This window comes from Heterodontus francisci, chromosome 26 (assembly GCF_036365525.1).
Source record: "Heterodontus francisci isolate sHetFra1 chromosome 26, sHetFra1.hap1, whole genome shotgun sequence".
NCBI classification, from domain to species: Eukaryota; Metazoa; Chordata; class Chondrichthyes; order Heterodontiformes; family Heterodontidae; genus Heterodontus; species Heterodontus francisci.
Genome location: NC_090396.1, coordinates 71,697,400 through 71,713,158, shown reverse-complemented (window position 1 = coordinate 71,713,158; position 15,759 = coordinate 71,697,400). Strand labels below are relative to the sequence as shown.

Sequence of the window (15,759 nt, the reverse complement as noted above, 5' to 3'; positions counted from 1 at the left end):
CAATGCAACCACCTTACTAATACTAATTTCCTTCAATTCCTCATTCTCCCTAGTCTCTTGGATCACTAATTCTGGGAGATTTCTTGTATCCTCCTCAGTGAAGACAGACACAAAGTAATTATTTAGCTTCTCTGCCACTTCTCTAGTCTCCATTATAAATTCTCCTGACTCTGCCAGTAATGGACCCACATTCGTCTTTGCTAAATGTTTCCTTTTTTAATGAGCCTATAGAAGCTTTTACAGTCCGTTTTTCTGTTTTTTGTTAGTTTACATTCATATTCTGTTCTCCCTTTCTTTATCAGTTTCTTGGTCCTCCTTTGCTGTATTCTAACATCCTCCCAATCCTCAGGTTTAATACTATTTCTGGCAACTTTATAGGCCTTTTCTTTTCATCTTACACAATCCTTAACTTCCTTTGTTATCCATAGTTACATAGTTACTATAACTATGTAATAGTTATTTATTTATCCATTGTCTATGTACTGTCATACCTTTTTAATGTATTTTCCCAATCCACCTCCGCCAATTTGCCCCTCATATCTTCATAATTTCCTCTGTTCAAATTTAATACTCTGGCTTCAGATTGAACTACCTCACTTTCATAACATAATGTAAAATTCTATCATGTTATGGTCACTCGTCCCTAAAGGTTCTTTTACAACAAGATTATTAATTAGCCCTTTCTCATTACATAATAATCGATCTAAAATAGCCTGTTCTCTAGTCAGTTCATCAATATACTGCTCTAGAAAAGCATTCCAAACATGCTTCAGAAACTCATCTTCTACAGCATTAGTGCTCATTAGGTTTATCCAGTATATATGCAGATTGAAGTCAGCCATGATTACTGTATTACCCATGCTACATGCTTCTCTAATCTCCTGATTAATGCCATGCCCCACACTACCACTACTGTTTGGTAGCCTATAAACAGCTACTACCAATGATTAATAAAAGGAAAATGCTACAGATGATGGGAATCTGAAATAGAACCTTAAAATGCTGGAAATACTCAGCAGGTCTTGCAACATCTGTGGAGAGAGAAGCAAAGTTAGTGTTTCAGGTCCTGCAACTACCATGCTATCACTCCCCTCATCGAAGTCATTGATATAAATTGTAAAAAGTTGAGGCCCCAGCACAGACCCCTGCGGGACTCCACTCGTCACATCCTGCCATTCAGAAAATGACCCATTTATGCATACTCTCTACTTTCTGCCAGCCAGCCAGTCTTCTATCCATGCTAATATGTTACTCCCTACACCATGAGCTTCTACTTTGCGCATTCACCTTTTATGTAGCACCTTGTCCAATGCCTTCTGGAAATCCAAGTACAATACGTCAACGGGCTCCCCTTTATCCACAGCGCATGTTATTCCTTCAAAGAACTCCATTAAATTGATTAAACATGATTTTCCTTTCACGAAGCCATGCTGACTATTCCCGATTACCTTGAGTTTTTCTAAGTGCCCAGCTATAGCCTCCTTAATGATCGATTCTGATACCTTTCCCATGACAGATGTCAAGCTAACTGGCCTTTAGTTACCTGTTTTCTGCCTTCTCCACATCACACCCCCGCCCCCCCCCCACCACTTCTTGAATAGAGGGGTTATATTTGCTACTTTCCAGTCTGATGGAACCTTTCCAGAATCTAACGAATTTGAAATAATAACACCAATGCATCTACTACCTCATTAGCCACCTCTTTTAAGACCCTAGGATGAAGTCCGTCAGGACCCAGGGACTTGTCAGCCCACAGCTCCATCAGTTTGGTCAGTACCGCTTCCCTGGTGATTGTAATTTCACCAAGCTTCTCTCTTCCTTCCACCTCCTGATTTACAGCTATTACTGGAATGTTTTTTGTATCCTCTATAGTGAAGACAGAAGCAAAATATTTGTTCATTTCATCTGCCATTTCCTTATTATCTACTATTAATTTCCATTCTCACTCTCTAGAGGACCAACACTCACTTTATTTCTCTTCCTTTTTACATATCTGTAGCCATGGGACGGGGCAGCACAGTGGTTAGCACCGCAGCCTCACAGCTCCAGCAACCCGGGTTCGGTTCTGGGTACTGCCTATGTGGAGTTTGCAAGTTCTCCCTGTGACCGTGTGGGTTTCCGCCGGGTGCTCCGGTTTCCTCCCACAGCCAAAGATTTGCAGGTTGATGGGTAAATTGGCCATTGTAAATTGCCCCTAGTGTAGGTAGGTGGTAGGAGAATGGTTGGGATGTGGTAGGGAATATGGGATTAATGTAGGATTAGTATAAATAGATGGTTGTTGGTCAGCACAGACTCAGTGGGCCAAAGGGCCTGTTTGAGTGCTGTATCTCTCTATAACTCTTGATATCCGTTTTTACTTTTCTAGCTAGCTTCCTCTCATACTCTTAATTTATTTCTCCTGATTAACCTTTGTCATTCTCTGCCGTTCTTTGTATTGTGATCAATCATCTGACCTGCCACTCATCTTTGCGCAATTATATGCTTTTTCGTTAAGTTTGATGCTTTTTCCTTTACCTCTTTAGTTAACCACGGATGGTGGGTCCTCCCCTTAGAATTTTTCTTTATAGTAGGAATATACTTATTTTGAGTATTCTGAAATTTCCCATTAAATGTCTGCCACTGTTTCTCTATTGATCTATTTCCTAGTCTAGTAACCCAGTTCACTTCAGCTAGCTTCGCTTTCATGCCCACATAGTTGCCCTTATTTAAGTTTAAAATACTAGTCCTAGACCCACTCCTCTCTCTTTCAAAGTGGATGTAAATTTCAATCATATTGTGGTCGCTGCTACCTAGAGATGCCTTTACTCTGGGGTCATTAATTAATCCTGTCACATTACACAATACCAAGTCTAATATAACCTGCTCTCTGCTTGGTTCCAGAATTGCCTGCTCTTATAAACTATCTCCAAAGCATTCCATGAACACCTCTACTTAAGTTTTTCTGAGTGAAATTTTAATCATTTTAGTAATAATCTTTTTAATGATTAATCACCAAAGGAGAAAAAATAAAACTATCTCCAATGACTCTATGTGCAGTACACAAGATCAAGTGTATTTGACTTTCCACTTCTGTTCTCGTTATGGTAACTAATACCAACTGCTTACTGCAGTTATTTTTTGGCACAAATGTTGTGCCAAGATTTTTGGTGCACTGGTGCCAAAAGTATATGTTGTCAATGCTGGACCAATCATGATATTGCTAACGCAGACTACCTTAACTTTGTGTTTATTTTGCTTCATGCTGTCTAACTGCAAGCCCTCCTTTCTATTTACTCGGGCAGCTTCCTATAATGCCATTCTATTTTCTACAGTTTGAAATTAGCTGATTTGCCTACTTTCTCTTTTCAAACAGATAATACACCTGAGTGATTAAGTGCCTTTGATGCCTGAGTCTAAACATGAGTGAAATTCTGTCAGCCTTTCTGTAGTGTTGCAAGCAACTTCCAGCTTTGACCACTGTACTGTTTGAACTGCCCTGCCAAGTGCAGCAGCAACCTGCATTTATATAATGCCTTTAAGGTAGATAAAACATCCCAAGCTGCTTCACAGCAATGTAAAACAAGTAAATTGCCACTGAGCCTAAGAAGGAAATATTAGGTGGGGTGACCAAAAGTTTGGTCGGAGGTGGGCTTTATAGTCTTAAAAGAAAGGGGAGTGGAGAAGTAGAGTTGCTTAGTCAGGGAATTCCAGAGCATGAAGCCTAGGCAGCTGCCAGTGTTGGGGAAAGCGGAGGTGTGCCCAAAAGGCAGGATAGGATGACAGTTTAGAGTGGATGTGGTAGAGCTGGATTAGATTACAGAGATAGGGAGGGATAAGGCCCTGAAGGGATTTAGACATGAGAATTTTAAATTGGAGATTTAGAGGATTAGGAGCCACATGTAGATCAGCAAGGCCAGAAATGATGGTTGCGCGGGATTTGGTGTTAAGTAGGATACAGGCAGCAGAGTTCTGGATGGCTTGAATTTTATGGAACATGGAGGATGGTCAGGAGAGCATTGGAATAGTTGAGTCTGGAACTGATAAAAGAATGGATGAGGGCTTCAGCAGCAGATGGGCTGAAATAGGGGTGGAGGCATTACAGAAGTGGAAGAACGCTGTCTTTGTGATTGAGAGGATATGGTATTGAAAGTTCATCATCTTTGGATTGAATAGGACACCAAGGTTGTGAACATTCTGCTTCAGCCTGAGACAGTGGACAGGGTGGGGGATGTAATTGGTTGCAGAGTTTGTGATGGGGTCTGAAGGCAATGCTTTGTTATTCCTAACATTCAACTTGAGGAAATTGAAGCTCATCCAAGACTGGTTGTCGGACAAGCACTTTGACAGTGGAGTCCAATCACAACACGTTGTCAGTGGAGAGCTGTTATTAGCTCTGTGATGGAGGAAGTACTGCAGCAGATACTTTTTTAGAATTCTTTATTCGGTTTTACAACTGGAGTGTCAGATACACTATATATAAATATACCGTGTGTAAAAGATTAATTGATGTTTCCCATTCGGTGTTGTACACATCCTACATCCTTTATGTAGTGTTCCCAGCTACTCTTTCAAAACTGATTTGTTTGTTTTCTATACAAATCTTCCTTAAGGTTTACCCTTTTTTTTAAACCCCCTTCTATTGTTTTTCCTGACTCGTTGCCCTCTCCCGCTCCTCTCTACTTTTAAATTCATGGAGCATCCCAGTGCCTACAGAGGAATCCATTATAAACTAAACTTTTGAATGATGCTGATTCTGGCCCATCTAATAGAACTTTTTTTTTCCAATGATCAGTATATTCAAGACTTCCTGATCAAGGTGGGTGACAATCGTTTGGCCCGAACACTCTTTCAATTAGCCATTTGCTGTGGTTCACTGGAAATTCCTCAGGACTTAGTGGCTAAAGAAAAAACAAATAAGTCAACTATAAATGGAACAGGGGACAATGAAATTCCACCTCCTAGTGAAGGTGAGTCATGTTTTGAGACCCTGCTGAATTATGTGGTGGTTCTGGTTTTATAATCCACAGTAAAGTATATCAAGGAAAATATTAGCAAAAATATATGCCATGTTGTTTCTTTATAATTGAGAATAAATCTGTTAAAGCAGACAGTGCAGTGAGTTCCACTTGGTGGTCTGTTACACTGGTTAATTGCCTGGCTCTTGCCCTGTTGTAGTGAGGTGCCAAGTAAAAGTGAGGTGGTTCTCCATAAATGGAAGGAAAGTTCAGGCTAATTGTCAACAAAAACGACATCTTGCATTTATTTAGCACCTTCAACGTAGTAAAATATCCAAAGGTGCATCATGGGAGCTTTGCCAAACAAAATTTGATACTGAACCGCATAAGGAGATATTAGGACAGTTGAACGAAAGCTTGATCAAAGAGGTTGGATTTAAGGAAGACTTAAAGGAGGAAGAGAGGTTTAAGGATGGAAGTCCAGAGCTTAGGACCTAGGCCGCTGAAAGCACAGCTGTCATGGGTGGAGTGATGAGAACCAGACAGTATCCAGTATCTCTTGGTACTGAATTGAAGCCTGGGACCGGTTATCCCATCTACCCTATAGACAGTTATCGATCTGTGGCATTCAAGAGATCTGCATAAAGATAGGAAGAAAAGAAGAGGGAACTGAAACAAAGCCTACCTTTTAAAGCATTTGCTTCCAATGCAAAACATTTTAGTACCTGAAATTTATCTGCCTTTGAACAGCTATACTTTTCTCTCACATTATACAATAACTTATTTCCTGGAAAGAATCATGGGCATGGCACAGTATCATACAACATACAACACAGTGGCGTTGCTTGCTGTTCTGCACGTTTAAGTAATAGCTTACTTTTTTATTTTAATTGAGAAAGATTTGTGTGTAAAGAAGACTTGCATTTATCGACACTGTAGCATCTCTCCAACGTATCAACATGGTTCACATAAAATACTTCCGCTTCACAATCACTTTTGTGTAGGATGTTTACAGCTATATTTCACACAAGATCCTTCAGGCACTGATAGGATGAATGATTCAATGTTGTTCGGCATTGGTTAAGGGAGGAATGTTTGGCCAGGACTCTCCAAAGTCTCCCTGCTCCTCTTCAAAATAATGATTGGGAATCTTTAATGTCCACCTGAACAATTTAACATATGGTGAATAGGAAAAGAATATTCCCTCTTTATGGAGAGGCAGTGATGTAAGGTCAGCAATTTAAATTGTTGCGAACAGAACGAAGAGAAAGATCAGGAGAATGGCATATAGGGAATAGTTGAGGTGAAGATCATTGGGAAAAGTTGATAAACTTAAACAGAGGACGCTACAGGGAGAGCAGGGAAGTGGGACTAATTGAATAGCTCTAGCAAAGAGCCAGCACAAGTATAATGGACCAAATGGTTGTTCTTTTGTAATAAAAACAAGAAATGCTGGAATCACTCAGCAGGTCTGGCAGCATCTGTGGAAAGAGAAGCAGAGTTAACGTTTCGGGTCAGTGACCCTTCATCGGAACTGTTGTTTTGTGTTGTATAATTCTACGATAGAGCAATTTAAAACTAATCCCATGAACAAAGACCTGGCAAAGATAAACTGAGCTCGTAAATCTCTGTGCCCATTGTGTCATTCAAAGGATAAACCCCCTGATGTGCAGCTGTCCCTCATGACAGCACAGGAGTAACATACGTGTTGAAGTCCTGTGTGTAAGGGAGGAAGGTCACCCAACATGAATTTCAGATGGCAAGAGAAATAGTTGAAAACTTTTTTTTGTCTCTTTCTGGATTATTTCTCTCTAGCACTCACTGTGAGGGCTGTCTCGCATACCATTGCTGCCCTAAAGACAGCTATCTGTGCATATGACTAGTCAAGCAAGAGCTTGACATAGTCATATTCACAGAATCATACCTTACAGACAATGTCCCAGACACTGCCATCACAATCCCCGGTATGTCCTGTCCCACTAGCAGGACAGACCCACCAGAGGTGCTGGCACAGTGGTATACAGTCGGGAGGGAGTCGCCCTGGGAGTCCTCAACATCGACTCCAGACCCCATGACATCTCATGGCATCAGGTCAAAAATGGGCAAGGAAACTTTCTGCTGATTACCACCTACCGCCCTCCCTCAGCTGATGAATCAGTACTCCTCTATGTTGAACACCACTTGGCAGAAGCTCTGAGGGTGGCAAGGGTGCAGAATGTACTCTGGGTGAGGGACTTCAATGACCATCACCAAGAGTGGCTCTGTAGCACCACTACTGACCGAGTTGGCCAAGTCCTAAAGGACATAGCTACTAGACTGGGTCTGCGGCAGGCGGTGAGGGAACCAACAAGAGGGAAAAACATATTTGACCTTGTCCTCACCAATCTGCCTGCTGCAGATGTATTTGTCCATGACATATCAAGAAACGACTGAAGGCACTGGATACTGCAAAGACTATGGGCCCTGACAACATTCCGGCAATAGTACTGAAAACCTGTGCTGCAGAGCTTGCCGTGCCCCTAGCCAAGCTGTTCTAGTACAACTGCAACACTGGTATCTATCCAGCAATGTGGAAAATTGCCCAGGTATGTCCTGTACACAAAAAGCAGGACATGTCCAACCTGGCCAGTTACCACCCTATCAGCCTACTCTCAATCATCAGTAAAGTGATGGAAGGTGTCGTCGACGGTACTATCAAGCAGCACTTGCTTAGCAATAACCTGCTCAGTGACGCTCAGTCTGGGTTCCGACATGGCCACTCAGCTCCTGATCTCATTACAGCCTTGGTTCAAGCATGGACAAAAGCTGAACTCGAGGTGAGGTGAGAGTGATTGTCCTTGACATCAAGGCAGCATTTGACCAAATATGGCATCAAGGAGCCCCAATAAAACTACAGTCAATGGGAATCAGGGGGAGAACTCTCCACTGGTCGGTGTCATACCTAGCGCAAAGGAAGATGGTTGTGATTGTTGGAGATCAATCATCTCCGTTCCAGGACATTACTGCAGGAGTTCCTCAGGGTAGTGTCCTCAGCCCAACCATCTTCAGCTGCTTCATCAATGACCTTCCTTCAATCATAAGATCAGAAGTGGGGATGTTCGCTGATGATTGCACAATGTTCAGCACCATTCGCGACTCCTCAGATACTGAAGCAGTCTGTGTAGAAATGCAGCAAGACCTGGACAATATCCAGGCTTGGGCTGATAAGTGGCAAGTAACATTCGCATCACACAAGTGCCAGGCAATGACTATCTCCAACAAGAGAGAATCTAACCCCATCTCCCCTTGACATTCAATGGTATGATCACTGAAGACCCCACTATGAACATCCTGGGGGTTACCATTGACCAAAAACTGAACTGGAGTAGCCATATAAGTACCGTGGCTACAAAAACAGGTCAGAGGCTAGAAATCCTGCAGTGAGTTACTCACCACCTGTCTCCCCATCTACAAGGCACAAGTCAGGAGTGTGATGGAATACTCTCCACTTGCCTGGATGAGTGCAGCTCCAACAACACTCAAGAAGCTCAACACCATCCAGGACAAAGCAGCCCGCTTGATTGGCACCACATCCACAAACATTCACTCCCTCCACCACTGATGCACAGTGGCAGCAGTGTGTACCATCTACAAGATGCACTACAGCAATGTACCAAGTCTCCTTCGACAGCACGTTCCAAATCTGCGACCTCTACCACCTAGAAGGACAAGGGCAGCAAATGGTTGGGAACACCACCACCTGCAAGTTCCTCTCCAAGCCACACACCATCCTGACTTGGAATTATATCGCCGTTCCTTCACATTCACTGTCGCTGGGTCAAAATCCTGTAACTCCCTTCCTAACAGCACTGTGGGTGTACCTACCTCCCGTGGACTGCAGCGGTTCAAGAAGGCAGCTCGTCACCATCTTCTCAAGGGCAGTTAGGGATGGGCAATAAATGCTGGCCTAGCCAGCAGTGCCCACATCTCATGAATGCATAGCAATAAAGAATCGTCTGTAATTTCGTTCTCCACAGCTCTATGCAGTGCTTGTGCGATGCAGTAACTTGGAAAGTGGTGGATCTCGGGGATCCTACCACTTGTGGCACTGTGCACCGTTGCTTCAAGTTATTGTACTTCTTCACTGGCCTGGTAGCTGCACGATTATCATTGATGATGTGACAGGTAATGTGTTGCTGAGTTTATTACTGTGTGATTCTATCTTGGTCTTTAGGATCTGTAAGAGAATATTTGCAAAAGAATCTCTCCAATGTGACTGGGTACCTGAATCTCATCTATTTATCTAAATTGGAGAAAAAGTTGGTTGATCACTTCAAGTTCAAAGGCTTTGTTCGCATGGGACATGGCACTTTCCTTGAATATCTGGTAAAACACTCTCAGGTAAGGTAAATTTTGCACTCATTAAGGTGTAAGTTGGGAAAATCTTTTTCTCAGTACTAAACTAAACATTCTGTCAAAAACAAAATACTGCGAATGCTGGAAATCTGAACTAAAAACAGAAAATGCATGGAAATACTCAGCAGGTCTGGCAGCATCTGTGGAGAAAAGGAGTTAATGTTTTGGGGCTGTGATCTTTCATCGTTCTGTCAGGTTTGGGCTGCATGTGACCTTGAGTCACAGATCAATGAACCTTGCTATCACATTTCAATACCTAGTCTCCACTGCCTGTTGAATGAATGATTTTTTTTTAGAAAAGCTGCATTATTTCTTCAAAACCTAAATAATAATTGTAAATTTAAAAATCATACATGTATATGAAACAGGAAGTTCTATCCCTCCATCTCCAAAAATGGAACATTCTATGTCGTAGTTGTGCAATCAATTTGCTGTAGCTTCTCAATGAATCTACAAGGCTTGATTACAGAGATCAACGTATTATTAGTGTCTGTAGCGAAGAAGTGGGAGATTCCACTTGATGAGGTCGCTAGGAGTCATGCTTATATGACAAAAAAAAACATTGAGCACTGTTCATTGCCTCCTGTTTCTCAGCATTTCCTGGTTAGTTTTGCCCCAAAACCTTGCTAGATGAGTTTTCTTAAGTAAATTAAGTCTGTTATGAGTTAGTGGTGTGGTAAATGTGTTGATGTATCAGCCCTAAGGTATTTATCTTCACCTTGTGTATAAACTGTTATGCTTACTGCAACAATTAAACCTGCTTCTGAATATCAAGCTGGAAGTGAATTTTGCACTTGAGTGTAATGACGAAGAATGCAGAAGAGTGCAACATCCAAAAAGGAAAGGTTCCTAATCCTAATTTGTTTTGTTGCACAGCTGCTGGAAGAAGCTGCTGGGGGCAGTCTATTTCTACATTCACAAGATACCAGAACTTGTGGATTCCGGCCAAGTCACCAAGATGTGTACGAGTTCATCAGGCAATGTGGAACCCTCGAGGAGTCCATGGTAAAAAAGCTTGCTTGATAAGTGCCACCTGGAATAGGTGGGAGTAGAGACAAATGTTCTGTTTTACAGGTGTTATGACTGAGGTGGGAGGAGTGCACTGTCTTTTTAGTTCCACTTCTCCACAGGTCACAAGATATATTTAAATATTTACCCAGTTACCGATTCGGTCAAGCATATACTCTGCTCATTATCCCAGAATAAAATACACCAACCAGGTTTCTTTAATAAACAACAAAACTATCAGTTTATTATAAAACAGGATTTATCCAGTAAAGAAGCAAAGCATTAACGCACAGATTGAAATATGAAAGTTCTCTTTTTAAATACCAAACACACAAACTCTCACACACTGAAAAAAATGAAGAAATTCTCTCTGCAGAGCCCTTTTACAAAAAAAAGAATACTTTGGCCAAATACTTGCTAATCTTGAAAAAAAAAAGATATGGAAGGATGTACGTTGTCCCTGTCGGTCTGGCGTCCGGGTATATGGAGACGGGTCACTGGGATCTTTTCTGGAGCAGATCGTTCTGGAGATGTCGAGAATTAATCTGGTAGGCTTTCCAGCAGAAATGTGGCCTCAGGGGTTTCAGTTATCACACTCTGGATTCGCAGGGTTTTTTCAAAGAGGTAGGGAAAGAGGAGCTGACACACTGGATTTCTCCGGGTCTCTTAGAGAGTTGCAGGAAAGATGAACTGGGGTTTGTTTTTCAGCAGACTACAAAGCCAACTGCTTTTCACAACTGTTCACACACCAACTGAACCAAAACAATATCTCCGAAGCGAAACCAATTCCTGACCCTCATAAATCTAGGCATGTCAGTTCTCTGTAAACATCTTTCCCAAGTTACCAAGGTTTCTGTTGTTTATTTATCTTAAGACATGTGATATCTAGTAAAGATTTGTTTTCAAACAAGACCTCTGTGTCCTTTCAGTGAACTTACAACAAAAAGAAGTCCAGCATCTGTGAAATCTTCAGCCTTCCAAAATGAATCCATTTCCACAATTTAAATGAGTCCTCAAAAAATATTTAACAAAAATGGAAGCACTTTCATAACACATGCTGCAGTTTAATATAGTTATAGAAACTAGGGAGGAGTGACGGCAAGGCATGATGGGGTACCAATATCAGTTTATGTTCATGCTGTTCCCAATGTAATGTCCTCCTCAGATGAACTGCACTCACCTGGTTCCATTCTTATCTATATAATCATAGCCAGAGAATCACCTGCAGTGGCTTCTCTTCCCACTCCTGTTACCTCCATTGTTCCTAAGGATCACTCCTTGGGCGCCTCCAATACCTCATCTACATGCTGCCACTTGGCAGCAAAATCTCAAAACACAGTGTCAGTTTCTATGTGTATGTTGACAATGTCCAGCTGTACCTCACCACCATCTCTCTCAACCACGCCACTGTTTCTAAATTGTCAGATAGCTTGTCCGACTGGATGAGCAGAAATTACCTGCAACTAACCATTGGGATGAAAAACCAAAGCCATTCTCTTGCCTCCCCACCATAAACTCTGTTCCCTAACCGCCAATTCCATCCCTCTCCCTGGCAATGAACAGAAACTGAATCAGATTGTTCACAACCTTGGTATCATACTCGACCCCAAAATGAGCTCTGACCACGTATCTACGCAATCCCTAAGATCACCTATTTCCACCTCCATCACATTGCCCAACTCTGCCCCTGCCTCAGCTCATCTGCTAAGGCCGTTAACCACACATTTATTACCTTTTAGACTTGACTCCTCCAATGCACTGCTGGCCAGCCTCTCACATTCTACTCTTCTTAAACTTGAGGTTATCCAAAACTCTCCTGTCCGTGTCCTTATTCGCTCCAAGCCCCATTCGTCCATCACCCCAGTGTTTGCTGATCTACGTTGGCTCCTGGTCAAGCAACAACTTGATTTTAACATCTGTAATCTCCTCCAGCCCCACAACTCTCCACTATTTGCACCCCTCTAATTCTGGCCTCTTATGAATCCCTGATTATAATCGCTTCACCATTGAGGACAATGAGGCCCTGTAATTAGACAGCTCGGAGAAGGAGGTAAGAGAGGAGGATAACAGAGAACAAAGGGGTACCCCTGCTGCATGACGAGGTGGCCTCCTCCTGCAACCTTCTGGGAAAAGTATCTCCCTCACAGCCTCCAGCATTAGATCCATGTTGGCATTGATGAAGTGAGGATCTGCCCTGCCCCTAGTGCCAGGCCTCCAGATCCCCTGTGACATCTCACTTCCCTCATGCTCTGGAAGGCAGAACTCTCCTTCAGGACAATCAGTGCCTCTGTGATGGCTGCTGTGGGAGTTTACATGAATCCATGAAAGGATTTGACTCACCTCCATTCCCAGCCCCACTGGCTCTAAGTAGGCAGGAATTACACCTCCTTACCAATTAAGAGCTTACCCATTTGAAAATCTGAACCTGAATTAGTTTCCCACCAGAGATGGATTTCTGTTTCCTGCCTCCGTAACGAAAATCCAGCCCCTAATCTCTGGTATACCACAAGGTGATGAATTAGCGCTAGAAGTGCAAACATACTTTTCAAAAGGTAATCTTGTTCTCAGCAAACCGAAGTTTGCTGGTCCTAACTTCTAAGTTACAGGTTCTGATATAATTGCAACGAGTATTTTGCTTCCCGATTTATATTGTCTTTAGTCTTTTTCTTTTCATTTTCTGGTTTCTATTTTCTTTCTTTCTTTACATTTTTTCCATCAAAATTAGTTAAAATTGCGCAGAATTTTTAAAGTTTTCTGAACATTCTGGATCATTCTTTGCTGACCTGATATGCAATATTGTCTACCTGCTGAGACTGAAATAGTCAGTGACCGTTTGGAGGTTTGCTGCTCAGTGTGTGGACTGTATTCTACTCTGGCATGTCCTGAGTTAAACAATTCTGTTATTTCTGTGGTCTAGTGTTGCCTTATATGGCTCAGTGTCAAATCTTGCTTTATAATGCTCACATGAAGCGCCTTGAGATGTTTTATTATGTTATGGGTGTTATGTAAATACAAGCTTCTGCTGTTGGATGTAACCATTCTCTGACTTCAGTTTCCAGCGATTGAAGCTGCGTTGAGAAGCCAGTTTAGGGTGAAAGACAGCAAAGAACTTGGGCATGGGGCACTGTCCAATATGGTCATGATGGTGCAACGTCAAACCAAGTCGCACAATGACCATAACAACCTTCAAAGCTTGGTGCTGTATGAAGCCACACTATTTGTTAAAGAATCCAGGTGAGGCTCTGAGAAATTAAACCTACTGCACCCAGGTGATTGTTGTGACTGATCCTTTTGTTTAAAATATTTCAGAATATCACTTGGCTTTAATTAATAAAAATAATAATTTTGTCTTTAAAGTCACTGCAACACTGATTCAAGTAGTTCTGTCGGGCTCCTGGGGGACCTGAGTAAGGAACAAGCTTTGTCATGTCTGTTGAATGCACCTTTGCTGGAGGATCTTGCAGAATGGTCACAATGGGAGATGGTATTTGAACCCCAGCACAGTTCACTGAAGGACTTTATTGAAAGACATTGTGGCAAGAAAGCAGCTCAGCTTAGTTTGGATGGTAAGCATTTCGCGTTATATTTATCCTTATACCATTTCTCTCAATCTATAGTTAAGTTTTAATCGTAGATGTATGTATGTTCACTTAACTCCCTCACAGTGTCTGTTTTTGTGACTCTATTAAACTAATTTCTTGATTCTAAAAAAGGGTGTTATAGTTTTTGACATTTAACTTCTTTGTCCCTTTTGCACTCCCTGCGGAAGGTTGCTGACTTCAGTACTTTGCTGAGAGAGTGCTACACTGTCTGAGGTATTGAGCTGTCTGCCTGTTCCACTATTTCAAATGTGCATTAAAGATCACATGACACTATTTCAAGAAGATCAGGGAGCTCCCCCAATGCTCAAGGCAAAATTCTTCCCTCCATCAACACCACTAAAAGCAAATTAACTGGTATTTATTTTATTACTGTGGGGTTTTACTATGCGTGAAATGTTTGTTGAGTTCCCCTATGTGGCAACTGCATTTGGAAGTAAATTGATGTGTATGAAACTTATTGGGACAAGAGACGTGGAATGTGCTATATAAGTGTATGTTCTTTCATTCCCTTGTAGGTTCAGCTGTGCTCAATGACCTGATTGCCATAGAAGTAAAGCCAGGTGTATTGCTGAGACTCACCACGGAAACAAGCCCTGAACACTTTGCTCAGGCTGTCAAGTTACATGACCCTGTAGAGACTGCAGGGCATTTAGTTTCCATTGTAGCTGCAGATGGATTAAAAAATGCTCCCTTGGCATTACTGGCTAATCATGTGGAAACTGCTTTGGCAGCATTCGGAGGTTTAGAAGGTGAGGTTTTTTTTTTATAGAGTATTCAAGTTCAAAATTATTTTTCTCTGGCAGACTGTTCAATCTACATCAAATGCTGCCATGACTCAAACTTGCTTGTCTTGGTTATGGGTCAAGAGGTTCATGGGGGCGGGGGGGCGCAGTGGTTAGCACCGCAGCCTCACAGCTCCAGTGACCCAGTTCAGTTCTGGGTACTGCCTGTGTGGAGTTTGCAAGTTCTCCCTGTGACCGCGTGGGTTTCTGCCGGGTGCTCCGGTTTCCTCCCACAGCCAAAGACTTGCTGGTTGATAGGTAAATTGGCCATTGTAAATTGCCCCTAGTGTAGTGTAGGGGGATGTGGTAGGGAACATGGGATTAGTGTAGGATTAGTATAAATGGGTGATTGTTGGTCGGCACAGACTCGGTGTGCCGAAGGGCCTGTTTCAGTGCCATATCTCTAAATAAATAAAATAAGTAAATAAATAATCAACTCACAAAAATCTTGTTTGTCATGTGTGGAGATGATTGCATTGGAAAAGAAACTATCAAATTAGAAAGTGCTGTTTTTTGTTGGACTCCTTTCAATGATATGATTGCAGAAAGTCCCAAGCTCATGTTCATGATTATATAGGCCAGGCACACTATAGGCTGTTTTCCCTTCTCCAGCTTCCTCATTATGTTAATAGGATTGAATAACTCCAGCCGGTTGTGAAGAAAATAGTTGGCATCATCTATAAATGTTTTAGGCTTTTTTTCATTTTGGGGATGTGTGCATTGCTGGCAAGATTGGCAACTGTTGCCCATTCCTATTTCCCACAAGTTGCTTTGCCACTTCAGAGAGCAGTTAAGAGTCAAAGATGTTGGTGTGGGATTGGTGTTGCATATAAACCAAACTTGTGTAAGGACAGCAGATTTCCATCTCCAAAGGATATTAGTGAACCGGTTGGGTTTTTGGGAATCCAATATCTTTTACTGGTACCGCCTTTTTTTTGTTTGCAGACTAGATACAAATTCTGCCCAGCTCTGGAGTGGAGGGACGAGGGGGAGCTAGGAAAATAGTGGGGAATCGCCTTGGTATGGCTCCCCAACGCG

The 15,759-nt window shown here is 42.1% G+C and overlaps 1 protein-coding gene across 5 annotated transcripts in view; it reads left to right on the top strand.

The window, feature by feature from the left end:
- Positions 1-15,759, top strand: part of wu:fj29h11 (uncharacterized) — a 161,848-nt gene that overhangs the window by 73,654 nt on the left and 72,435 nt on the right. For all 5 annotated transcript variants that reach the window (XM_068058559.1, XM_068058560.1, XM_068058558.1 and 2 more), the window contains 6 exons: positions 4,772-4,946; positions 9,148-9,314; positions 10,206-10,334; positions 13,390-13,571; positions 13,695-13,903; positions 14,455-14,688. In XM_068058559.1, the coding sequence (XP_067914660.1) occupies positions 4,772-4,946; positions 9,148-9,314; positions 10,206-10,334; positions 13,390-13,571; positions 13,695-13,903; positions 14,455-14,688 (1,096 nt within the window). The remainder of the gene's footprint in view (positions 1-4,771; positions 4,947-9,147; positions 9,315-10,205; positions 10,335-13,389; positions 13,572-13,694; positions 13,904-14,454; positions 14,689-15,759) is intronic.